The following is a 26,140-nucleotide window of genomic DNA, read 5'->3' on the forward strand; positions in this document are numbered from 1 at the left end:
CACACCTGTTGCATGTGATGAGGAAAGTCTCCTTCCTAGGCATGTGGAGCAGCGAGTGTTCCCCTTCCACTGGAGGAGGAGTGGGAGCTGGTTCAGGAGTCAGTGCTGATCAGCTCTGCAGCTCTACTGTAGTTGTAGGAGTCTCAACTCTTCACCTAAACTTGCGTGTTCAAGTGGTTTACAACCTGCGTATGAAAGTCTGATCTCAGGCAAAGTTCTGCTAATGTTTCAGAGCTCAGAAGAAAAGACTTTCAACTTTTGAACTCAACATAAATGGGCCCGAGTATCAGGACTTTGCTTTGCCAGTGGAAAGTGTTGCTGAAACAAGAACCCTGGGTTTAGCAGGCCAATGCTCAAACCACTGAGCTATCCCTCCCCGGCTCTTACTCTGCCACAAGTACACACTAATTATGCTTTTGAGAATTTTCACCCTGCTACCTGCTCTCTTCAAATGCTGATAGATTTTACTTCATGCCTTGCCTTGTTCTGTTGCAGTTAGATGTGCAAGGAATGGGGAGCACGAAGGAAGAAAATTGCATGAGCATGCAGTAAGAGTGGGTAGGAAAGGAACCCAGCCTCTGCAGGAATTCAAAGGCTTTTTCTCTGTGCCTCAGAAGCAGCAACCAAAGGTGGCTGGTGGTAGCTGCTCCTGTTGGCCACTAATGAGCCCCTCTTCCCATTTCCTTCCCTTGCCTTGCAATCAGTGTCCAAACACCAACTCTGCTCCAATGCAGCTTTAACAATTTATGTTCCTCTTGCAGCTCATATTTAAGCCTTTGCGGTAGTTGTGTGGAAAAAAAAGGAAGGGATCACTTAGTACCCAACTTGGGCAGCCACACTCAGATCTCTTATCCTTGGCATTAAAGCAAAGCCCAATCTCCTCCTCTACCCACATGAGTCAGTAAAAACTTATACTTAAAAGTCTTAGAATTTACTTTAATGGGAGCAACTGCCAAAAGCTGGAGTTGCTTCTTAAAGCAGAGTTTTCTACAGCAAGGGATGGAACCAGAAAACATTTCAATTCACATTCAGCTCTTCCACATACAAGAAGTTGTGGTTAGGACCTGGCTATTCTATGGTACACAAGTAGGATTTCCATTTCTCACTCTCTACTAAAGGAGGACATTTAAAAAAATTGAAAGTGTAAATGTGCCGCAGAGAAGTTTTAAATTTAAATCTCTCCTACATTATCGAGATTGTTTTTGTACTGAAAACAGCAAACGGTTGGGGGGGGGGGGGCAAGCAAGGTAGAGTTGTAAGAGAAATGCAAATTGATATTCAGACTACAGTGTAGTAGAAGCAGTCACACTTTGCTGCTCCAATACCAAGGAACAATGAAGTGAGTGATAAGCACCTCACACCCAAACCAATTAGCAGTTTTCTTTATTTGTCAACTTACGAAAATTGCGGTATAACTGCTTAAAATATGCAAAGGTACATTTCACTCAATGGAGTAGGGAAAGCAGCTTTCAAGTGTCTACAAGGGTTTGCTACAGATTTCCAATAGCAGACCATGTTGTACAGCTTACATTTCACTGTGCTTTCATGGAAAATTCTAAATAATCTCTATATACACATTTTTAACACTGTACTGTTGAACTTTATTGAAATCCCTTGAGTATAATACCATAAGCCTTCACACAGTTATCCCAATAGGAGGTGCTGGAATCTGTTGCAAGATCCCAGTTCACTGATATCTCCAGAGCCCCCTTCCCTCAATACCACAGAAGTGCAATCATTTCACACAAGAAAAAAAAAAAATCCGTTTTTCCTTCAGACTCAGATGATCCTTTTCCACAGCAACATAAAACTGGTCTCTTCACAGCTACTTTGAGATGCTGTCATTCAGGACAGTTCTTTCAGGCTAAAGCAGGAAAATCCTCAGGGTCATCAGGATTTGGAGCAATGATTTGTGTCTGCAAAAGAAGGAAGTACATTTAGAAAAGTACACATATCAGGGACACATCTGGAGTCTCCAATCTAACTAAGAACTAGTTCCATTTTTATTTATTTGCTAAATTACATTAAGAGGCAATTAATGCTTATTTCTAAACTGTTTTGTATCCATCACTATTTCTACGCAGGTACTAGACTTGTACCTGTCACTGTGATATGGGTATAGTGATTAAAGGAGAAGTGACATTTTCCTGATACTTCAGGTTCTTGCTACTGGAAATCTACAGACAGACACAGGAAGCAGTTCACCATTCAAAGTGAATGAGAAGTTATTTTAAACATTGAAAAACTGAAGAGTTAATTTTTAGTTGTGTACAAAAAGCGACAGTGATGCACACTTGATTTACTAGAGGTTTTCAGAATGTAGCTTTACCGAACAAAAGCACCAGAGGGATTAATTCCATGTCCCTTTTAAAGTTCCAAACTTTAGATATGGCTAAGTATTTTATCCTTGATGAACTGAAAGAACTATGGGGATTTTACTAAAAAAAAAACCAAAACCAAACCAAAACAAAACAAAAAACCACACACACAAAAAAACCAACCCACCCACAACAACAATCCTCCATATTTGTTCACCTTCAAGCAGTATAGGGTTGCTACCAGCCCAGGTATCCCCAGGACTGTCCCTTTTTTGAGGTAGCTCCCACAGGAAATCTGTATGGGTGCTCAGCACACATTGCCAGCTGCCCAGTTTTATGGACTCAGGATCATCCCACATGTTCTGGTTTTCATACCTCAACAGTAGCAACCCTTGGCAGATAGAACGGCTTCTTTCACAGTTGGTAGGAGAATGGTTTTGAGTATGTTAAATCAGGGGATTCAATGGAAAGTGGCAGGTACTATGATACTATGATCATTAGTAGTTATATTATGTTTGTTTTGAAACAATTTACCATATCTGACTTGTCATTTATTTAATAGAGGGTTGTACCTCCTGTGTCTTAACCTGCAGGGTCAAACATGCAACATTTATTAACTTCACTCTTGGTAGCTAGAGGAAGTATTAGAATCTTATTACACAATAATTTTGCTTGAAGGCTACAGCCTTTAGTAATTTTAAGTGCAGAGTTATTTCCCTGATTTTATCAGAATTCTTTTCAGAAACTGGAAGTTACTTCTCCTATACTACTCCTTCCAGCTGTCATAAGAGTGACCTGAACTTTGACCTTTGAACATAAACTCTTCACAAATAAAAAACGGTATTTGCAATCTGAATTGAAATCTCATCACATATAGCAACATACTATGGACTGAAAGCCTGGTAAAGTATTGTAAGCAAAACACTAACAAGTCCTCAGCAAAAAAAAAAAAAACCCCTCAAATTCTCATGTCATTTACAAATGTATAGCCACAAAATCAAATTACCACCACTTCTGGTCTAGGCCCAGTATCTTCAACTCTTTTGACACGCCCACGACCTCCTCGTGTTCCTCTGGCTCCACGCCCAGGACGAGGAAGATTCCCAAAGTTAATGTCCAGCTGAGAAGTTATATCATTAGCTGCTTTTCGGAAGATGTGGGAGTCATCCTCAAAATCCTCCTTTAACATCTGAAAGTGAATTTATCTGCAATTAGCATGCTGCTCAGAGCTTCAAAAAAAAGTTACTATATTACAAACCAAATAGCACACCAGTAAAGTCAGACTTCCTGGCTAGCCAGGAGCCCCTAAGTTGTGTGTGGCAGTGGGGGTAAGAAGGGAGACTATGACAGCTCCTCCATTCTCAGGCTAGCTCTACACTAGCTTGGGAGCAATTAAGCATAAGCACACAGGAAACTGCTATGCTAGCTCTATACCACCAAAGAACTCCCACCCTCAGAAAATTCTCTGAGGCAAGATCTCGACAGTTCCAGAGGGACCACACAATCTGGCCCAAGGCATTTACTCATGAGATACCCTCTCGGGGAGGAATAGGGAAAGGAATAAGAATCGAACACTAAAATTTACTTATCAATTGCTACCACCGATCCATTCCACTACTGTCCTTGCTACAGTTACAGCTCTAGTGTTACTGTAGCGGGCAACAATTTTTAGCATTAAATATAGCTAGCATACTAAAATAATATTTTCCAAAATAGCCTTTACAATTTCCCCATGTTTATTCCCCCCCTCACCCACCACTGTTCCTCAGACATTCTGGTCAACTGCTGGAAATGGCCCACCTTGATTATCACTACAAAAGGTTTTTTCCCCCCTGCTCTCCTGCTGGTGATAGCTCACCTTAAGTGATCACTCTCATTACAGTGTGTATGATAACACCCATTGTTTCATGTTATGTATATAAATCTCCCACTGTATTTTCCACTGAATGCATCCGATGAAGTGAGCTGTAGCTCATAAAAGCTTATGCTCAAATAAATTTGTTAGTCTCCAAGGTGCCACAAGTACTCCTTTGCTTTTTGCGAATACACCGGTAGTGCTACAAAGGTACAGCAAATCATATTCCCCATGTACCGATTCTGATGTCTAATAGATTGCCCATGTTAAGCAATACTTGTACCAGACAAGTCACTACTCCTCTAGGGCACGTTTCTTGCCATACTAGGGCCCCTTTACACTGCTGGCCATAAAGTCTACTCAGGAGTAAAATAAAATGTAAGGCACATTCTTCAGATCCTGTGAAAGATGGGTCCTAAACTCAGCAGGCTTGTAACTGGGGGAAGTCTAAAGCCACACTAAAGGAACACAAATGTAGGATTGTAAACAGCCTACTAAGTACAATCTGCCCAATAAATTATCACAGTCCAACAGTGACTAACATATGCTGAACCAATTTTTTAATTCAGATTCTCAGTGTGTAAGGGTCCCAGTCAAGGATCAAGCCCCCACCATCATGCCAGATACTGAACAGACACAGCGACTTCCCTTACCTGAAAAGCTTACAGTCTAAGTAGGCAAGAATCTATGGTAGAAATCTGGTTCCACTGACAACAGTGGGGCCCAAGATTTCACCCTACACCTTTAGTTATAACAGCGTAGTGGCTCTGAGCAGAACAAGAGTTATGGAAAATAAAACAAGCTCTCCTGGATCACTTTAAGAAGCAGAACCACAGTCCTCATAAAAATCATTCAGATGTTCTCAAGTGGTTCAGCGATAATTGCGTTGTGATAGTGACCAGATTCAGGACAACTTGGTATGCTGATGATGCTGGGAAACTGAATTTCCAGTATACACAGATAAAAATTCATTAGTAAAGCGATAAGTAAGCTAAACACTGGGTGTATCAAAATGTGATTCAAAGTTAAAATATAAAACATTTAGTAAATGGAGTTCACTAGTGCCTACAATTCAGTTAACAAAATTGTACATGAGGTGGCATAAGCAAGGAGACAGACTTCAATCTTCTAAAACTAAGCCATAAAGTAAGCAGAACTGAAACTTAACTTGGTATAAATACATGATAGGTCAAGCGTTCCATGCTCATAATACAAAAGAGATGCCTGGAGACTGGACAAAATGAATCTGATGGGTTTTTTTTGCACACTATTACAGGAGCTTGAAATATGAATACTTATTTCCAGTTTGTTCAGAATCTGTTTTAATATAGGAGACAGTGTCCTAACCCTGGATCTTCGGGTAGAAAGCAGAATTTAGAGAATTCTAAAGCAATGCTTACATCATCTCTATACTTTGACTTGTGAATCACCACTGCTTTGGAAGGAACAGTGGATTCTGGCTTCCGGATGTTGAATTCAGGCTTTGGTCGACTCTGTTGCTGCAGATTTTTCCACTCATCTAACGTCATTTCTTGAGCTGCTACTTCTTCCACTGGCTCCCCTTCAGCAACTCTAAAGGTTTATAGTTGTAAAGTAAAAACCATTAGCTTTGACATCCAAGAAGAACAAAAAAACCTGAAGTAAGACTACTTTGCTACGTACAGTATTTTGAATGCTTCAGATTCTCTGCCATCTCTGAATTGTATTTGAAGAACTTCAATACTAAAGAAAATACACCTGAAGCATAGACCCCGTTTGGCCAATATATCTAGAATGTCCAGGAAGATAGAAGTGTTCTCCTGCTGGCTTTTGTATGTTACTATTCCTGATGTCCAATTTGTGTCCATTTATTCTTTTACGTAGGGACTATCCGGTTTGGCCAATGTACCTGGCAGAGAGGCATTGGTGGCACATGATGGCATATATAACATTAGTAGACGTGCAGGTGAATGAGCCTCTGATGGTGTGGCTGATGTGGTTGGGTCCTCTGATGGTGTAGCTAGAGTAGATACGGGGACAGAGTAGGCAACGAGGTTTGCTACAGGGATTGATTCCTGGGTTAGTGTTTCTGTGGTGTGGTGTGGAGTTGCTGGTGAGTATTTGCTTCAGGTTGGGGGGCTGTCTGTAAGCGAGGACTGGCCTGCCTCCCAAGGTCTGAGAGAGGGAGGGATCTACAACCTATCCTGGAAAACTATCACCAGCAACTATGCACCATACCACAGAAACACTGACCCAGGAACCAATCCCTGTAGCAAACCCTGTTGCCTACTCTGTCCCCATATCTACTCTAGCCACACCATCAGGGGCTCATTCACCTGCACGTCTACTAATGTTATATATGCCATCATGTGCCAGCAATTCCCCTCTGCCAGGTACATTGGCCAAACCGGACAGTCCCTATGTAAAAGAATAAATGGACACAAATTGGACATCAGGAACGGTAACATACAAAAGCCAGTAGGAGAACACTTCTGTCTTCCTGGACATTCTAGAACAGATTTAAAAGTAGCTGTACTTGAACAAAAAAAACTTCAGAAACAGACTTCAAAAAGAAACAGCAGAACTAATATTCATTTGCAAATTTAAAACCATTAATCTGGGCTTGAATAGGGACTGGGAGTGGCTGGCTCATTACAAAAGCAGCTTTGCCTCTCCTGGAACTGACACCTCCTCATCATCTATTATTGGGAGTGGACTACAGCCACACTGATCGAATTGGCCCTGTCAGAACTGGTTCTCCACCTGTGAGGTAACTCCCTTCTCTTCATGTGTCAGTATATTTATGCCTGCATCTGTAATTTTCACTCCATGCATGTGAAGAAGTGGGGTTTTTACCCATGAAAGCTTATGCTCAAATAAATCTTAGTCTTTAAGGTGCTACCAGACTCCTTGTTGTTTTTGTGGATATAGACTAACACGGCTACCCCCATATACATTGTGCACACTGAAGGTCTACTTGAAAGGATGTTGTTCATACTGTTACTTCATCCTCCTGCTCTCCACTCCTACCCATTTATTTTATCCAGCTGTTGAATGTTTTCATTAACTGAAGTTATAAGCTCCTGAGTGCAGGGATTGACCATTTACAACATGTTTGCACAATACCTTGCAGAGTCCCGGAGTGGGGCCTCACGGCAGGACTGTAATAAAATAAGTTTGTAATTCCATTAGTTTGGTATCCCCGTATACATTTAAGAGACTTTTAGTAATGCTGCACATTGCTTTCCAATTCTGCTTCAGTTTCTCTTTTCTTTTTTTTGGATATAGCCCTTTACTAAGCATTAGTTTAAAGTGTCTTTTCCTCTTGGTTGCAGAGAGATTGCTTTGTTTGAATGAACAGTAGTATACAGAAGGGGGTGCGGCCGGAATCACAAACATATCTGCCTTCATAGCACATTACCAGTTATAAAAGTAGCCAGAGACAAACCTTAAGAGATGGTAAACACTAAAAACATGGGTTAGTTTGGTGACAGCAAAAGTTCTATTTACTTTACCTTCAACTGAAAAGGTTCAACCTACATTGTGTAACTAGCTGATGGGGGGTGTGGGGGGGTGGTCAGAAAACCACAACAACAATATATTTTAGTGCCAAAATTAAGGTTAAAATTAAGACAATTAGCCAAAGGGTTAAGAAAAAAGGTTAATCAAGCTAATAAGTGGTTCCAGAAGACCAACAACTCCGATAGGTGAGACATTCAACACTATCAGCTTAGCAAACAAAACTGAGAAATATATTGAATGAAATGCTAATGAGGATTTGGCTAAACCTATAGATTAGCTTTATAGAGCTATTAAAACGATAGTCAGATAAACAGATCAGCAAACGAGATGATGGGAATTGAAGGTTTCCTGAAGAAAGAATGATCAGAAGGAAATGTAGAACCACTAGTGGTAAACAACTGTGAATTTATTAGGTGCCAGAGAACTGAAAAAGGACAGATTTAATACCAAGAGTAAGTAGCAGATCAAGGAAATAAGTCTAATCTCAGTAAGAGGTAAAATAAGAAAATAGAGAAATATATCTGTAATTACTACTACCTACTACTCAAAAAAATGCTTTAACAAGTTCCTAAACCAAGTGTGCAGACAAGCCCCATAGAAGTCTTCCAGGTAATTGTAAAAATGAGACTTTAAAGACAATTGGAACCAGTACTATCTTTATAGTTTAATATATTAATGACATCCTGGAACATGTTCATACTACAGCATGCATATAGCTTAATAGTGTGCACACTATGTTAGGAGAGGCTGCAAACAAAAAGAAGCTAGAAAAGAACCTAGACAATTCAAAAATACGGGCAAATAGAACTAAGATAAGGTCACACTTTGATAAATAGAAGACAAACTATGCTGCCTGGCACCACCATAAAAATGAAAGCTGAAGAACAGTAACATGGACAAGGATCTAGTGATAATGGCAGAAAAGTTATATACAGGCTTGCAGTGCAATACTGTTAAAAGCCTTCCAGGTTATTAAATGCAAGACCAGGAAAGTAACAATAGTTCTTCAGCATCACAAATGCTATACCCAATTTCTGGGGGTCTTTTTCCTAAAAGGATCAGTTCTAACAAACCGAGAAGGGAAGGAGTGACTAAATGGTTAGAGCTTTCAGATGACACTTGAAACCGAGTGCCTGACTGCAAGTGGTCATTAAAAGGCAGCTGGAATCACTGAACTCAAGAAGCCAAAATTACCTATTTATGTCTGGGAAGGTTAAAGCTATTCTGGGGCCCCTACTGAGTTGAGTTGCCTGTCCAGGAGGCCTCTGTTGCTACTGCACTACCTCCAAGAGAAAGGGGGGCATTAGGCACACAGGAGTCCCAAAACAACTCAAGTCATTTTAAACAGACTAAAACTAGGTTTCAGAGTAGTAGCCGTGTTAGTCTGTATCCGCAAAAAGAAAAGGAGTACTTGTGGCACCTTAGAGAGTAACAAATTTATTTGAGCATAAGCTTTCATGAGCTACAGCTCATTTCATCGGACTCAGACGTTCTTGTCAACTGCTGGAAATGACCCACCTTGATTATCACTACAAAAGGTCTCTCCCCCCCGCCGGTAATAGCTCACCTTACCTGATCACTCTCGTTACAGTGTGTATGGTAAAACCCATTGTTTCATGTTCTGTGTATTAACATCCCCACTGTATTTTTCACTGAATGCATCCAATGAAGTGAGCTGTAGCTCACGAAAGCTTATGCTCAAATAAATATGTTAGTCTCTAAGGTGCTACAAGTCCTCCTTTTCTTTATTCTATTCAACTAACTCCTGCTTCTGAACAGCAAAGGTCATAAATAAAGACACTGCCCCAGTCTGACTTTGTGCAAGAGTGTAGGTGTTAGAAGATGTTCTGAATAAATTCAATCCTTAATTATATATTCTGCCTCTATTAGATATGGCATTACTTGCTCTTCTAAAGTGTGGGCTCATTGTGCTGTTATCTTCCACCAGAGGTAGCCACAATGAGGCCCATATATTTAATACATATTTAGTTTGAACACAGCTTTGAGAATTCTCAGGATGAGAGTCATTTACACTGAAGTAAGATACCATATGATAGTGTGCCTTTCACAGAACCTTTGCATATACTGCTATCTTCCAGATTGCTGTGGACTTCTCCTACATCTAAATTCATTGAGGAGGAAAGTTTCTAGCCTTCTTGTCTGCAAGGAAAGCCTTAGCAGGGTAAGGAAATACAGACTGACTCTGCAGAGAATAGTCTAAAATAGCAACAGAGTATTAGCTCACACATTTAATAGTTTAATAATTAAAAGCCAACCGGATTTGCCCACTACAGTTGGGTGTACTTTTCATGTCTCTATGTTCAATAGAGAACTGAAGTTAGAACACATGTACTTACAAAGAAAGAGCTAGGACAGCTGGATTTGATTTTGATTTCAACTACCATGAAGAGGAAAATTATGTGAGACTCTGAAATATGACCCAGGACACTCAAGTAAAAAGGCTTAACTGCTATTTTTAATATTTAGCTCTGTTAAAGTGGTACAGTGCATACATAAGAATTAAGTTCTATGCAGACTACCTTCACTGCCCACATGATTTAAGTCTGCTGAAAACGAAGTTTCTGGAAACTCAACATTCTTAATTCAAGTTTGTTCAAGAGACTCTCCTCGCCACCAGTTACTTTAAACCATTGAGTAACCCAAATATGTTAATTGCACAGTTGAAAAATTTGGTCAACTTAGAATCTTTTAAAATATCTCCAACTTGAACAAGAATGTACATAAAATCATAGTGAAGTGGCTGGCAATAGCTAGATGCCTTCAACTTTTGTCTAATGGCTTACCCAAACATAATCAGTTAGATTCTTCCCAACTTCAAACGTAAAGGAATGTTGGCTGAAATGTTACTCCTTACTTTGATGTCACCACCCCTTCACTACAAGTTATTTGTGTTGGTAGTGTTCAAGTTGGAGATATCTAAAAACAGTTGAGTTGATCTAATTTTAACTTGATAATTAAGATCTTTTGAAGCAAAATTAATTTTCACATTTGGACACTGATCAGAACCAATGACTGAATATCAGGATGCAAACATCCATCTCAATTTACCTTAGTTTTAAGGAACAATGCAACACTCTTTCCAAGCAGTCATTTTTTTAACATTGGGTTTGGAGGAGGAAGACCACTCTTGGCCCCATATGAATCTCAAGGGAGAAGTTCCTGTTGTATAGGAGACACCTTTGACTAATTCATAAGGGAATTTTCTGTTACTGTATTTCAATCATATCATCACTATGTGGTTCCACAAGAGGGGTTGCTTTACAAGATGTCTGTTGTAATATTTCTAAAAATAAACTGGGAATTAGAACACGTTATATCAGTTATATTCCTAGTAGGGTTTAAGAGTAACTTAGAGAGCACTCTCTCTCTTACTTAAATACAAGTTCATATGTTACAGAAATTTATCATCTAAGCTACTGAGCTAGAGGGTTTTGTTTGTTTGTTTTTTAAACAGGTCAATAGTGCCACTACTTAGCATTAGTATGTATGTATTATAGCATCTGAAGGCCTCAGCTGGGATTGGAGCCCCATTTGGCTAGGAAACAACTTTTCTGTAGGTATATATTTCCATTTTAAAACATTTATATGGTGCCAAATGTCTGCTAAGTGCTTTACATTGAAAACCATGGTCTTGGAATGTCTCCCTATACGAATCAAGAACATTGGCACTGGCCAGTTATTTCGTTTGCATTTTAGAATTAAGATATTCAAGGCAGACTGTACTTGGTCAGAGGTTCTCCTTCAGGTGCCCCTTGGTGATCCTCTGTTTCTGCAGTATCTTCCACAGGAGCAGTCTGTTCCATCTCACTGCAAAACAGAAAAGCCACCACATATCTAGGTCATACTAAAAGCTTACAGATCAATAGACCCCATTCTTTGTAAATGTGCATATTTCACGACCAACTGAAGATAGTACCCTTTCTGGAATTGTCTAGATCAGAACTTTTCTGTGATCATAAGAATTCCCAATCTACTGATCACCCAAAAACCACAACAAAACCATTAAACGAGACTAGTTTAGTGTGCTAGTAATACAAGATTATACAGTGGGAAGCACTGGAAATCCTTGGCTGGAGGAAGTGGTATCCACAAATATGTGAAAGCCAGAAGTGTGCATGTTCTCGATATGAGAAAATCAGACCTAATGCGTTTACATGAATTCTCTAGAATCATATATATCTGCCTCACCATCTTGCGGCTCCGATTTCCACAAGTTAGTTGTGTGCTGTGTAATATGTAGTATGCCCTAATAAGCTTTAAATTTGATTTTTAAGTTTCAATAGGTGTTCCCTTGTTTTATGAGAAAAGGTAATCTAGAAATACCCAACTGACCTTCTCTATACCATTTCACATACCTAGTTTCATTTTTAATTCATTTTTGTTGACTTTCAACAGCACTTGGAATGCCCAGATGACCTACATGCTTTTGAGAGACACACAAGGTAAGTGAGGCAATAGCTTTTATTGGACCAATTTCTATTGATGGAAGGTACAAACTTTTACCTTAAGACTTTAAGATTACCCAACTGATTTATTGTAAATTACAACTAATTCTACTCTATCTCCCATTTTTAACCCTGAAAAACTTATTTTAAGTTCAAATTATAAAAATATGCAATTGTGAGCTATTAAGGTGTTTATATATGAAGACGTAGCACTTTATTTAGACAACGCAATGAATAAGAATATAATTTAATGGCCATTACAGAGCCTGCTATAAATTAGAAGTTTTGCCTCCCTTCTCCCCACGGTAAGCCAGTTTAGGAGGACCCAGACAAACAACTTAGTCCTGCTATGTCCCCTCGGAGGAAAGCTGTCTTATGCAGTTACCAGAATAATATTTAGTTGAAATAGCAGCACACCTCCAACTGTGTCAAGGGGTAGAAAAGGCGGCTTCTGGTCCTGTTTCCAGTTCAAGGTGATTTCAAACAGAACCAGATAAAGAGTACATAACAATTTAAGACCTAGATACTTGTTAGCATTGTAGAATTCTCTTTAAAATTTACACAGGCCAGTCACAGTGCCCAAGCCCACCATTTACTAAAATAGGAAAGAGAAGTATATTTCACTCTAGTCAAAAGATGACTTGGCCTTAGGCAAACAGATACTTGGAACCCTGCAATAAATGAAGAATCGCCTTCAGGCTAGGATCTACTCAGTAAGCATGAGCAAAGGGGCCATAACAATTAAAGACATGGTGAATGGATAAAGCTTGAAATAAAGGCAAGCCTATTACTTTACAGAAATTATTATAAACTAGAATGGGCACAAATTTGCATATACCTCAGATCATCTTTAACTGTTCCCCAGTTCCGAGCTCCACTTCCACCCCTTTTGTCTTCTGTTCTGATTCCTCTAGAGACAGAAACAGTATTCTTCAAATTAAGAAATTCCTCCCTCATTGATGTACCAAACCAAAAGCAGTATTAAATTGTTGAATATATTCCTTTCCCACTCCAACCCTTCAAACAGATATTGAAATGTTTGAGGTGTGTGTTTCTTACCAATATATTAGATGAGAGCAGTATATACACAAAGCACTTACGTTTTATCACTCCCACTCTGTCGTTCAAATTCCCGTTTCCCTCTTTGGTCATAGCCATTAAGACTTCTGTTCATCCCACCACCTCTTCCTCGGCTTCGCATTCCACCTCTTCCTCCCCCACGACCTCTCATTGGTCTTTCCCGGTCAAATCTGTCAACTGGCCTGAAAGACAAGGAAGATTTCTAGTCAGACTACTTCTATATAAAAGTTAATAGGGGAAAATCTGGTGTCATAGGGATGCTTTAGTGTAGTTGTGATAATCAATCAATCATTATACTCACTATTTCTAGAAGTTTTTAGATCACATCTTACACTACACTGATCTTATGCCCAGACTGATGCTCTTTGTCAGGATTAAAAACAGACAGAAGCTAAATGTGAGCAGAGTTTAAGGTCCGCATTCTTTTATCCTTATGTCAGTAATAGTGACTGTATTAATTGTTTGCTTTTTTCTAATTATTAGGCACTATTACTGCCCTCATATGTTAGATTTGCATGTAGCAGGGTGTATACCAGGACTATAAGAAACTCAAGAGGAGTTCTAGTACAAACCACCACACACAAACGCAGCCATTGCTGACAACAAGCATTGATGAGTTGTACATCTATTATTTTTAGCTACGAGCTAGTTGTATGCATTTGGGCAGAGGTATTTCATGGCGATACAATAAGTGAGCGCTGCCACAGAATTTAAGGGTTAACGGAATTTGGTCTCATTTTGCTTCAGAGTCTATGGGACCTGGATGTACAATTACTTAAAATCTGGTTGGTGATGTTAATACTCACATGCTGAAGTCATGAAATATTAAGTACTATATGTCAGACACTGAAACCAGACTTTTAAACCAATTGCTTAACTACCAAAAAAGCTTGTATTATTCCATTAGAAATGTAACGGACATGAAGACACCAGACCCGTACAACATTCTGACTACTGTATAAATACAGGATAATTTACTGGAGAACTGATAGATTCTTTGTCATATCAGTCTTTATACAGCCAAAACTGGGCTACCACACTACTAGGTGCTAACTAAATAGTACTCCATAAAAGCATCTCAGGACACCAAACTCTTCACTGAGGGCCACCTTGCATCTTCTTAGAAATACATACTTTTCTACTGTGAACTCCACTTGTCTCTCCTTTTCATAGGGACGGTATTCCCTAAAAGATGGTCTCCATTCAGCTTTGTCTTGTTTTACCTCCGTTCCCCTGTTATCATTCCATCCTTGTTGTTCTCCCCTTTTAGGAGCTCGCTTCTGACCTGCACACAAAAAAATTGTGAAGAGTCTAAGCATAAGCAGCATTAATAGATTTAGTTGCAATTACCGGTCTACAGGCTCAAAAGAGAGGACTGTGCCACCATACAGTCCTCTAATTTTGCACTCCTACCAAGTTACAAGCTGGTAGTTGTTGGCCAAACTGTGGTTAAGGTTGCCTAACACTTCTTACGATAAAAGACCATATTTTCTGTTGCTTATAAGTCCAAACTTTAGGCATTCAGGTTGAAATTACCATGCCAGGCATCTGCCCCAGGCTGAAAATTCTGGAGTGTTTTGACTAACATAGTGCAGCCATTTCAGAAAACAAGATTAGGGAAAATACCTCACTTTGCTTATGTTAAAAAAAATTATTACAGGAACTATATCTCCTTTTGTGGGCACCCAGACAGCAAAATGGCAGAACAGCCTGACTGGAACACAGAGGGATGAGGAATGGGCAGAGGGGGAGCAAGGCTGCTGCAGGAGCCAGAGGATGGGGAACAGGAGTCAGGGAGCTAGATGTAAATAGGAACAGAGGGGGACAAAAACAGGCAGATTTATACCCCTTAGAACATATTCTGCCACAACCTGCAATTGAACCCAGGAGTCCTCAGTGTCTACATTCCTCTACAATCAGTAAACAGATGTGAAATCCACTGACAAAGTGTCATCCCTTTCTAGTGGTGGTCCATAGAGAGTGACAATTACTACTGCTGTATGCAGTGTTATTGACACGTTCGTCCCAGGATATTAGAGAGACAAGATGGGCGAGGTATCTTTTATTGGACCAACAGCTACTGGAGTGAAAGACAAGCTTTCGAGCTTACACAGAGCTGAAGCGGAAACTATGTGAAAGCTTCTCTCTCATGCCAACAGCAGTTGGTCCAATAAAAGATATTACCTCACCCACCTTGACCCTAATTATACTGCTATCAGTTACTCCGTTAGTTTAAATGGAAGAAGTCTGTGCAATGGACCTAACCTGCTGATGAAACGTGGGTGTGATTATGATGCCATACAATTTAAAAAAAAACAAAACAAACATTTTTTTTCTAAATTAGGAAGTTAGATGACAGTATGTAAAGGTTGCAAAGCCAAGCACTCAGGAAATGGCAGAACTGAGGTTGCCCAAGCAATCATAATTTGCTCTCCTTTTATGTATGCACCACGATACAGTCTTTAAAATTACATGATCCCATACTATTTTTCTCATAGGACTCCTACCTTACTCAGTGCAGAATGCATGACGCTCTAGAAATGAATAAAGCTGTTGTATATAGGATCATTGCCTTAATTGTGGCAGAAGTTTGAAGGTGTGTAGTGAATGAGGCAGACGATCACAGAAAGCGAAAGGATGGCCTTGTAGTTAATGCCACCTTGGAGAAATGATTTCTATCCCTGCCTCTGCCACTGAATTCCAATGAGTTAACAGGCAAGTCACTTCAACCAAACTTTTTACAGTTAGTCACTAGTGGTGTCTTTTTTTGAGTGCCCAAAACGTGACCGAAGGCCCAGATACACAGATGTGTTGAACACACAAATGCAACTGAAGTCAATGGAAGATGAGTTCTGGACATATGAAGAGCTATAAAAACCCTAAGTAATCTTAAAACAAATCAGAGCATAGGTATTTCAAGTTGAGCCTCCAAAATTAGTGGTCACTTGGCAATTTTGGCCTCTTTGTTTCAGTACCCTCATTTTGTTGATGAGGGAACTAATACCACCACTGAATCTAACCTGCATGTTGTGAGGATGAATTCATTAATCTTTATGAAGTATTCAGATACCATGAGGAGAGCTGTGACACATGGCCAGAAAGGGTTAAGCGGCTCACAGGCTAATTGACCCAGGTTCAACCTTTAGAGACATGTTAGAAGAGTATGTAAATTGTAATTAGGGCCATTCCATGTTAAATCTGCTAGAACTTTGAAATTCAATCCTGTACTGTTTGAGAATTAGAGGGGATACTAATGTATGTGTTTACTTATATCTTGTTAGATGTTAGCCATGTAAACAGACAGTTCCTGTCTATTACTATAGCTATTGACTCAGAAATCAAAAGGGAATATTAATATTTAGATGAATCTTGGGTGAAAATGTCAGTCTATGTGTCTGTCTGAAGTTTGTGGTAAACTGTATATGAACTGCTTAATGAATAATTACCTTATGTTAACCATGTTATTCATTACCAGTGATGTTTAGGAAACAGAAGGTTACTGCAAAAGCCTATTGTTCAAGAGGCTGCTAGAAAACTATATAAAAGACTCTTGGGACCTGATCCTTTGATCTCAGATCTTGATGCTTTATGCAGGGGAAGCTTGAGTCCATAAGACTGAGATCTTCAGTCCCACCTGGATAGAGGTGAATATGAACACTGAACTATAACCTATGGACTAATTCTGAAAACTCTTTGCAACGACAAAGCTCACCATCTCTACTATGAAACGGATATCAGAACTGTACTCATGTCTGTACGTATATTGATCTTTTAAGCAATACTCACTCACGCTTCTTTTTAAATAAATTTTAGTTTAGTTAATAAGAACTGGCTGTAAGCATGTATTTGGGTAAGATCTGGAGTATTCGTTAACTTGGAAAGTAATGTGTCCAATCCTTTAGGATTGGTAGAACTTTCATATCTGACTTGGCTGCCTGGGAGGGAGCCCAAAGGCTGGACTGCTTTAAGGGAACTGTGTTTTTATTTCTGGGTAATCAGTAAGGTATTATAGAAGCTGTTGTTTTCTGCTAGATTTATCAAGCCAAGTATTGGAATATCCACCAGCTTTGGGGATTGTCTGCCCCATTCTTTGCAGTTTGCCCTAACTGAGTAACCTCAGTGTGGCCACCCCCGGGACCCTGATCACAAGGGCACTACAGAAACACACAGAGAAAATAATGGGTTAAGTGTAGGGTTTGCATGACAAGTGTTAAATAACAACTGGGGATGAATCAATGAATGAGGCAGAGGACCTGTGGAAAAGGTCATATATGATCATGTAATTCAGGACTTTCACAACACATGCACAGGAGGGGCCTGAATTCAAGTTCACAGGCAACATCTTCATCAATTGTGGCTTATTTAAGCTATTCACATATCCCTCACTAACTTCCACTCTCTCACTTTTGGGCAGCTAATGTATGCCACAGAAATTTATGGGATTTTGGGAGTTCACTCAACCTTCCATAAAGGAAATATAATGCAGGTCACTTCACTGAAAATTGCTATCCCAGCTTAAATTGAAAACTCCAGACAGGTTAGCCTTAGAGCAAACATTTTATGTAGTATCGTTCCTACAGAATTGGAAACTAAAGCAATTTAAAAACTGTATATAAATCATTCTGCCCATTACCAAAGTGCAGCCAACAAATTATATACAACATTATTTAAAACAGTAAGTGAAGAACACTGCTGATTTGAAACCAAAGAGGAAAACGTAGATATGCAGAATATATTTAGTAATGTTTAAATGTGACCAGAAGCTGAGGTTAACATCCATAATCTAGTCCAAATTGGTTGCTAACATTACATAAGACAAGTGATCAGAGCCACACTATTACATCCCATCTAACAGAGCAATTCCATCATCAAAATTAACACGGGGCCCTATATACATGATTATGACCATAGAAATTGTCCTGCCCATATAGCTCAATTTGCCACAAAAATGAAAACAGATTCTTAAACAGTTAAAAACTTAGCACAGCTAAGAAAAAGTCTCTAGCTTTGTGTTATGAAGGTTAGCTGTCAAAATGTTAACTGATATTGTGATATTTGCATGAGTATGCAGGCAGATCAAAACAACTAGCTGTGAACCGGGTCAGCTGACCCATTCATCCCATTGGGCTACTGACATTGAAGCCTAATGATAAGACTGTCAACACTTAGCTTTTTTCACTGCTGACTATTTTTGAAGAAATGTCAAGCTAACATACTTCACTGCTGTTGCATGTAGTAACAGATACTGAGAATGAGTAGTGGGGCAGCTAGTTGCTGTAAAAAAAAAAAAAAGGAATTAAAAACACACTGACTAAAGCCTTAAATGCCTTGTGGTTATCAAAACACAAAACCAACATCCGCACTTAATAGGTGTCCCAACCCCTCCCCATCCAAATATTCCCTACACAGTTGCCAAAACGTCCAGCTATCATACCTCTCCCTCCTTACCCCCCAAGTCTTGAGTGCTGTTTATTTTCAATATAAAAATCTGTGGCACACAAAACTGAAAGTTTTGGGAGACCTCAAAATACAATGAATTCAAAAATCAAAACAAGGTTACTGTCCTAATTGACTAGAATTGGGAATGGGAGATGGTGCTCTATAATTCAAAGGTCACGGACATAAGATATGGCACCATACAGGAATTTGATTCATTAATGACTCCGGGAGAAGTACGGTTGTAACCAACAGAATTTGGTTTTCATTTTTCCCTTCAGAAGCCTAGGAAAGTGCATAAAAACACCATTTTTTATATCTATTTCATATAATATAAACACAATGAACTAAATGGAGATAGACTTCCACCTTGTGATCTTGTGCTTTCAATATGCCAGCATTTTGTAACAGAATCACCTACAGCAGGTTCCCCCTGTACAGCCTCATGCCCATATATCTGGAATAATTATACTGAAGTTAGTCATTAAAAGAAGAGACACACTGTGGTTTTCACAGCTATCATCATGATATAGGATTCTTCAAAACATTCAGTGTCTTACTACCCACTAAAATGGTGGATGATAATACAATTAATCTTTTAGTAATCAGGGATGATGTCTAAACTACACCATCTCCAAAATGTACATGCTAAAGATGGGAAACAAATCACCTAAAATGTTCATAATAGGCTTAGAGACAAACTGAACAAAGCTTTTTATTACTGCAGGATCAGCAACTTTTATTTGCCTGGACTGGTAGAAAATGCAAGCTCTGCATTTCACTGGGCCCTTTCAATAAAGAGCTGGCAAATGCAATTTGATGACTGTTTTAAGAATGGGTGAGTTGAACTAACATCAAGAGACAATTACAAAAGCTACAATACCTACATTCCATACCCCTCCCCTCACCCTACCACACACAAAAGCAGCTCAAAGACCAAAAAACAAGGCTTTGCAAACAGTAAACATCCACCACTATTCTGAAAGAGTAAGGAAGCACCAGAACCTTGGTAGTCTGAAGAATAGAGATCTATTTTAAAAAAAAAAGGTAAGGTCAATTAAATACTGACAATGGTACTGCTCTTATTATTACTGTCTCATCTAATTAACAACAAAGCCTAGGGAGAGCGTATTCTGGATTCAAAAAGATTTAATATTGAGCTGTGCAAGGCCAACACCTAACAGACACCTGGACTTCTGACTTCCATTTGCTTGACAAACTGCTCACTTTCAGATGAGCTCCATGATTAAGTGGGAACTCACTTAGGAATAAAAGCTGAGAACCAGTCAAGACAAAGAAAAAAGGCAGATGATTAACAGTAATATGCAAATACAACAAAACCTCCATTCAAACCACAAAAAACATTATATTGAATAATATTATATAGAACTTTTGAGCAGAGCCTGACAGAGGGACAGTTTTACTAGTTGAAGATCTGAAGTCACAGGATGTCTAGACGAGTGAAATTCAAATCTTTCTGAAAAATGCTGAATGTTTATATTCAGGTTTTACATGTTGCAAGGAACAGCTCTTAACTAGGAATTTTTTTCTAGCCAAAGTAACCCATATAACGAAATAACTTAGATCAAGCTACTATAATGAAAATTGCACAATTGTACTTTAACTCTAATACCAGAATCAGTCTTGGCTGTTCAAGTACTTAAGCTTTTAATTTGCAAAGAGTCTAGTAACAAGTCCCTTGAAGTCTATTACAAGACAATTCAAGAAAGCAACCTCACTTATCTTTAAAATAAAGCTGTACCCTTCAACACAGGTGGGGATCATTAGAGAACTCTACAGTTTTGACAAATTCAGCCTGCAAGGAGTTTAACAAGCTCTTGCGTATTTTTTTCTGCCAGATTGGCGATGCTCTGGATCCTGTACTGGGTCCAGCAGGATGCTTTCAGTCAAACCACATCCAGGAAAGGCTCCTAAGAATTCTAATTGCTTTTTAGGGACAATTTTAGACTTTTTGTAGCTTATCATGAACCCTAAGGTTAGGAACACCCTGATGTTGATATAGATCAGTCATTGAAAACTCTTCAAAGTAGTGTCCTTAATCAGTCAATTGTTCAATTAAGATACCACATGCCCTTCCTGCCTATGCAGATATGCTTGATGGTAGTTGTGGCTTTTCATGAAAACATATGAAGCCAATACCCTCCCAGAAGACAAGTCACAAAACTGGTAGCAATGTTCCTCAAGTGCAAATCAGATTATGACTGTATATATGCGCATAGAAATACTTCCTGAGCACTGAAATTAAGTCCAGAGCACTTGGACTTAATTGTCAGCTGCCTTGCTCTTGCATAGAAGAGGTATGGCCACTCTCAGAGTGACCATCTTCAACCTCTCTTTGACAACATACTGATTTAGTTCCCTGAAATCTAGGGTGGGCCAGAGATCTTTTGTCATTTTGATTAGCAGGAAATATCTGGAACAACTAATCACACACCCCCTGCTGCCTTTATCCTCTTTTGTCTGGTGGCAGGGCTTGATGGCTGTCTGCCAGAAAAAGATTGGTTTTCTGGCAACAGGTCTTCTGGATGTTGAGGCAGCAGAGAGCATGCAGGGGCAAAGTAGAGAGAAAAGATACCTTGACAGGCTTCTGAAAACCTGATCATGTCCCACTGATTGTTGATCAGGACCCATGCATCTAAGGTGACTGGAGTACAACAGGAGGTAAAAAGCTCATCTGCCTCAAACAGGATGGTCCTGGCACTGAGTCCTCTCAATCATGGAGGTTATAAGATTCTCCACCCCTGCCCTCCAAAAATAAAGGAAAGTAGGAAGCGTATGATCATCCTCTGTGGAGGTCCTCAATAGTGGATATATTTGGAATCACTGCTGTGGTCTCAGACACTGGTGTACCTCCTGTGGCATGTAACAGTCTAGTCTCCTGTGGGCTGTAGTATCTTGGTCTAATTTCAGTTGTTGGTTCTAGTGTGCAGGTGCTGATGGTCTGTGGAAGTCAGACTAGATTATCTGCTGGTCCCTTCTGGTCTATGGCTCTGGCTCATCTGAGCTCAAATAGCAGCCCTCTGCACTTCAACCCACAGTCTCACCCAAAAATCTGTAAAGAGTTTAAGTAATAAAGCCTTGGAGCACTAATAATGCCTTGCAAATCACAGTCTGCACCATAACCTCTGGTGCAAGAGGCTGATGTCTAACATGGAGCTTCCTGTACCACGAGCACCAAATCCTAGGGTGCAATGTTAGCCTGCAGGGTGCGAGAAAAACTGTACTATTAGTAGGGCCCTACCAAATTCACAGCTGTGAAAATCACAAACTGGGAAATCAAATCTACCCCATGAAATCTAGCCAGTGGAGAGCCGGGGGCACCCCATCAAGGGCTCCTACTGTTTGCTGGGTTCCAGCTGGTAGTCTGCAGGCTAGGGAGGCATGGGACTTCCTCTTCCCCCACATAGTCACGCTCAGTGGGGAGATCATACCCAACTCCAGGTACCTCCCCTGGCTGCAAGAAGCTCAGCGACTGTGCTGCCTTCAGACCTGGACTCTGAAGGCAACAGCCGCGGAGCTGCCTGCAGCCAAGAGAGGCACCCAAAGTTGGGTATGATCTCCCTCCCTGCCCCAAGATTGGCCATGCAGGGGAAGAGGAAGCCCTGTCCCTCCCCAGCCTGGCCGAGACTAGCAACTAGGAGCCCACAACTGGGGCTTTCCCAGCAGCTTGGGGAAGATCAGACCCACCTCCGAGAACCTCCTTCAGCTGCAGGAAGCACAGTGGAAAGAGGAAGTCTCATCTCTCTCCAGCCCAGCCAGGATTAGTAGCTGGACCCCTGCATGGTAGGCACCCCCAGCTGCATGGGGGAGATCAGACCCACCTCCACGAGCCTCTTCCAGCTGCAGGATGCTCCATGGCTGCTGATTTCAGAGTGCAGCTCTGAAGCCAGTGCAGAAGTGATGGTGGCAATCCTGCATGGCCCCTACAACAGCTTTGTAATCCCCCACCCCACTACTTACTTTTGGGTCAGGACCCCCTGGTTACATTATCATGAAATTTCAGATGAAAACATCTGAAAATGTTAAATTGACTATTTTTAAAACCCTCTGGCTGTGAAACAGACCAAAATTGACCCTGATTTGGTAGGGCCCTAACTATTAGCTTCATGGCAACCTTGCACAGGACTAGTCGTGAACAGGCATCCCCTTCTGTTACTTGTACATGAATGACTGTGGGAGAGAGTCTAGAGGCTACAAGTCAGATATCGAGCAGTGGGGTGTTGCTAGCCACTCCTCAGTAACTCCTCCCTCTTTGGAAGAGACTGTCTCATCTTGTGACCTGAAGAGCAGTACCAATGACCACAAATGCCTGGTAGAGCCTTCAGCTTTGAAGATGACATTACCACCTACTTTGATAGAAACGCTGCCCTGCCAGATTTAACAGAGAAGAGTTGGGCCTGCACTGTTTAAGCAGCTCTCGTACCAAATCTTAGCACTCAGCAGTCTTGACCAACTCAAAGTTTTAGCTTCAAGGGATTATCCTTCAAAGTAGTCAAAGCCATCTTGGTGCCATTCTCACTGTAATCTCTCTGAGGTTCTACTGATGCCTCATCCGTGCTCAGGAGGACTTTGGCCCCCAGAGCATTTTGGTCAATTTCAAGGCAGACAGTGCAACAAACATGGTCATGGGTCTTCAACACTGTTCCACCACAGACAGGGTGTGAAGTTGCAGAATGGCTTTCCGTCCTCATTTGATGTCATATTTGAAAAGAAAACAAGTGAAAAGAGGGATTTTGTTGTTTATCCTTGACTCGAATTATGCTACAGCACCAATGCAGGCATGAAATAAACAGATCTGATTTCACAAAGCAGGCGCTGCTGTGCTCTTGAAAAGTCTGAGTTAGCTCTCTAGCACCTCAGGTGTTGATGCTCCAAAACGACAATCTTGGGAGCTTCAAAGAACTGTGGGGAAACTGCAAAATACTAAACACTGGCCAAAACACATGCTGAAACACTGAGAAGACAAGCACCACACAGAACCACCCCACGGTGTTCAGTTTACCAACCCCTCAATCAACTACCACTACTACAGTGCTCCAAAATATAAAGAATCCATATCTAGAACCAGACATACAATATTTACATTTGCACAGCTCACTTTGTACTGGAAACAAACCACAGCCATGGTAAGCCTGTATCTAAAGTTGTTCCATATGTAAAGTGCTCAGGTACTAAAATACTGAAAGCAGTATAAGAACCTATATATAAAAGAATAGTGAACTTTCAGATGCACACTGTTCTGGCAAGAATTCTGCAACACTGGACTTAAAGACAGAAGTGACATCCTGGCTCCATTAAGCTGTTCACATTCAACTGATGTTATATATCTGCAGTCTGATTATAGGATCCACAAATGCTTGTGGTCAACTTTGTTGTTTAGTAACACTAGCCCTAGTCTTCTAAATCACTTTACAGACATCAGTGGTTTCTCTTTATTAAATTAGATCCTTAAATCACTGAGCTGTGTTTCAACATCATCCAGGCTCACCTCCAAAATGCTAAAAAGTAAAGACAACTAAAATAAATGCTCAATCTCAATGTCACTACTCTCCTAAATTATTTTGGCTCATACACTTGAAACAGTTTTACCTCTATGTATTTTAGTTTCAGTGCTAGAGTAGTTTCATTGAATTTCTACCAGATTTCAGAGTGGCACCTTAGAGACTAAGCACTCTAGCCTTCAACAAAGAGTGGACTGACTTATAAAATATAAAGGGTTAAAGTCATACCACCACAGTTTAGTCTGTGCATCTGATTACCTGCTGTCTACACAATTTTTGTGTTCAGAACATGAAAATAAAAACATTAAAAGTATAAATGCAACTGTACAGAGATTTTAGCCCTAGCTGGTTCACCTACTGCTGGACAACGGTATAACTTCATTTCCAACCTCATTGTTTTAATGCTGAAACAAGATAATCATTTGATCATGTATTTGGACTTAAATGTAACCTCTTTAAAGTCAGAGCCAGCTGATCCCCAAGTTCTTTAGATCTCATTCATCAAGAGGTGATTGGAGAAGAAAAGCCTGAGGGAAGATAAGAGACAGCGAGGGAGGGAGAAGCCAGTCCTGTGGTTCGGGTCAGGCAGGGCTGGAAGTCAGGCAGTGTGTTGTAGGCAGTTCGCCAGACTCACTAGGCGACATGGGCCCAGTCGCTTAGCCCGCGTGCGGAACGGGAGGACGCGGACTCCTGCCTACCTGCAGTCGCTGAACCCGGCAACGCGTTGAACCATTCTCAGAAAGGCAATGGCCAAGCGCTTCCCACCCTCTCCCGGCCAGGGCAGCACCCCAGGCTCACAGCTGCTCTCAGAGAGACTCCCCGCGTTCAGTTAGACGCTGCCCAGCACAGGGCCAAGCGGTAGCCGCTGCCAGGCGCAGCCCTGAGCAGCAGGAACCCGCCCGCCCACGCACCTCGCGCGTCCTGGCCCGCCGCCCAGCCGGCCCCAGTACTCCCCGCCCCCCAGGGAAGAGCTCAACTGCCTCCCGCGGTGTGCGCGGGCCGCTCCGCTCCCCGTACCCGGCTGCGGCGGGGCTCCGGGCGCCGCGGGGCTCTCGGGCTGCAGGACCTTGCGCTCTTTCTGGGACTCCCTCTTGCCGGCGGCGGGGCCGGGTCTCTGGCCGGGGCCGGGTTTCCTGCCGCCAGCGGCGGCCGCCGCCGCCTCATCGCGCTTCCTACGCTGCTGCTGGCGGCGCTCGGCCTCGCGCAGGACGTCGAAGGGGTCGGACTCATCGTCCAGCAGCTGGTGGAAGCGGTTGGCGACGGCGCAGCCGAAGCTCTCCTGCATGGCGGCGGCCACCGGGCTGCCCAGCGCCCCCTTCATCATCGCCGCGGCCGCCCCGCCGCCTCCGGGCGGCGACAGCTGCGGGCGCTACCGGCGCGCAGGGCGAACCCAACCCGCGCGGCAGGGGGAACGGGGGACGAGCGCAGAGCCGGGGCCGGCTCAGCAGGGCCCAGGCAACCACGCCATCGCCGCTCGACCCTTCCCTACACCCCGAGAGAGCGCCGAGGCCCCACCAAAGCACTAGCACCCCTCGCGGCCCGCGCTCACAACCAATCAACGCCTTCGGCCGCGCCCCCTCCGAGCTCAGGCAACCAATACCAGCCACGGCAAGCTCTAGCAACCAATCAACACATTTGGTCCAACCTGCTGCGTGCCGTGGAAGCCAATCAAATCCGTAGGATGCTCGCCAGTCAATCACACGCCACCGACCAATGAAGTCTAGCGACTATGTCGTCGCTGCAGGTAGTTTCTCCTCAGCGGCTCCATTTAACCATTTTACCCCCGCCCCCGTGGTAAATCGTCTTATTAATTATTTATGACGTTTTTAATTATTCATGAGCAGATGTGGCTCGGAAGGGGCTGGGGCTGCACAGGCAGGGACTGGTCTGAGCACAGCCAGAGTGTGTGTGTGGGGGGGTGCATGGCATAGAGTGGCTTTCCGTGGCCCCATCTCTAAGGCT

At 41.6% G+C, this 26,140-nt stretch overlaps 1 protein-coding gene across 2 annotated transcripts; it reads right to left on the reverse strand.

Moving 5' to 3' along the window:
- Positions 1-1,366: 1,366 nt before the first annotated feature.
- HABP4 (hyaluronan binding protein 4) lies at positions 1,367-25,697 on the reverse strand. 2 transcript variants are annotated; one of them, XM_048850159.2, is made up of 8 exons: positions 25,196-25,697; positions 14,355-14,505; positions 13,241-13,402; positions 12,979-13,050; positions 11,419-11,502; positions 5,574-5,745; positions 3,325-3,507; positions 1,367-1,916 (listed from the first exon to the last, which is right to left on the reverse strand). In XM_048850159.2, exons 1-8 carry the CDS (start codon positions 25,500-25,502, stop codon positions 1,860-1,862), a joined length of 1,188 nt encoding a protein of 395 aa, XP_048706116.1. In that variant the 5' UTR covers positions 25,503-25,697; the 3' UTR covers positions 1,367-1,859. The 2 variants fall into 2 exon arrangements, with proteins under 2 accessions (XP_048706116.1, XP_048706117.1); XM_048850160.2 differs by lacking the exon at positions 12,979-13,050 and having other exon boundaries at positions 25,196-25,696.
- Between the last annotated feature and the right edge of the window lie 443 nt (positions 25,698-26,140).

This window comes from Caretta caretta, chromosome 5 (genome assembly GCF_965140235.1).
Source record: "Caretta caretta isolate rCarCar2 chromosome 5, rCarCar1.hap1, whole genome shotgun sequence".
Lineage (NCBI taxonomy): Eukaryota > Metazoa > Chordata > Testudines > Cheloniidae > Caretta > Caretta caretta.

Excerpts from the sequence above, each read along its gene's own strand:
- HABP4 (XM_048850159.2), bottom strand. The coding sequence starts at position 25,502 with ATGATGAAGGGGGCGCTGGGCAGCCCGGTGGCCGCCGCCATGCAGGAG. Across the intron at positions 5,746-11,418 it reads GAAGGAGAACCTCTGACCAA|AGTTGCTGAAGGGGAGCCAG; the intron begins GTACAGTCTGCC and ends ATAAACCTTTAG. Across the intron at positions 3,508-5,573 it reads AGTCAAAGTATAGAGATGAT|ATGTTAAAGGAGGATTTTGA; the intron begins GTAAGCATTGCT and ends ATTCACTTTCAG.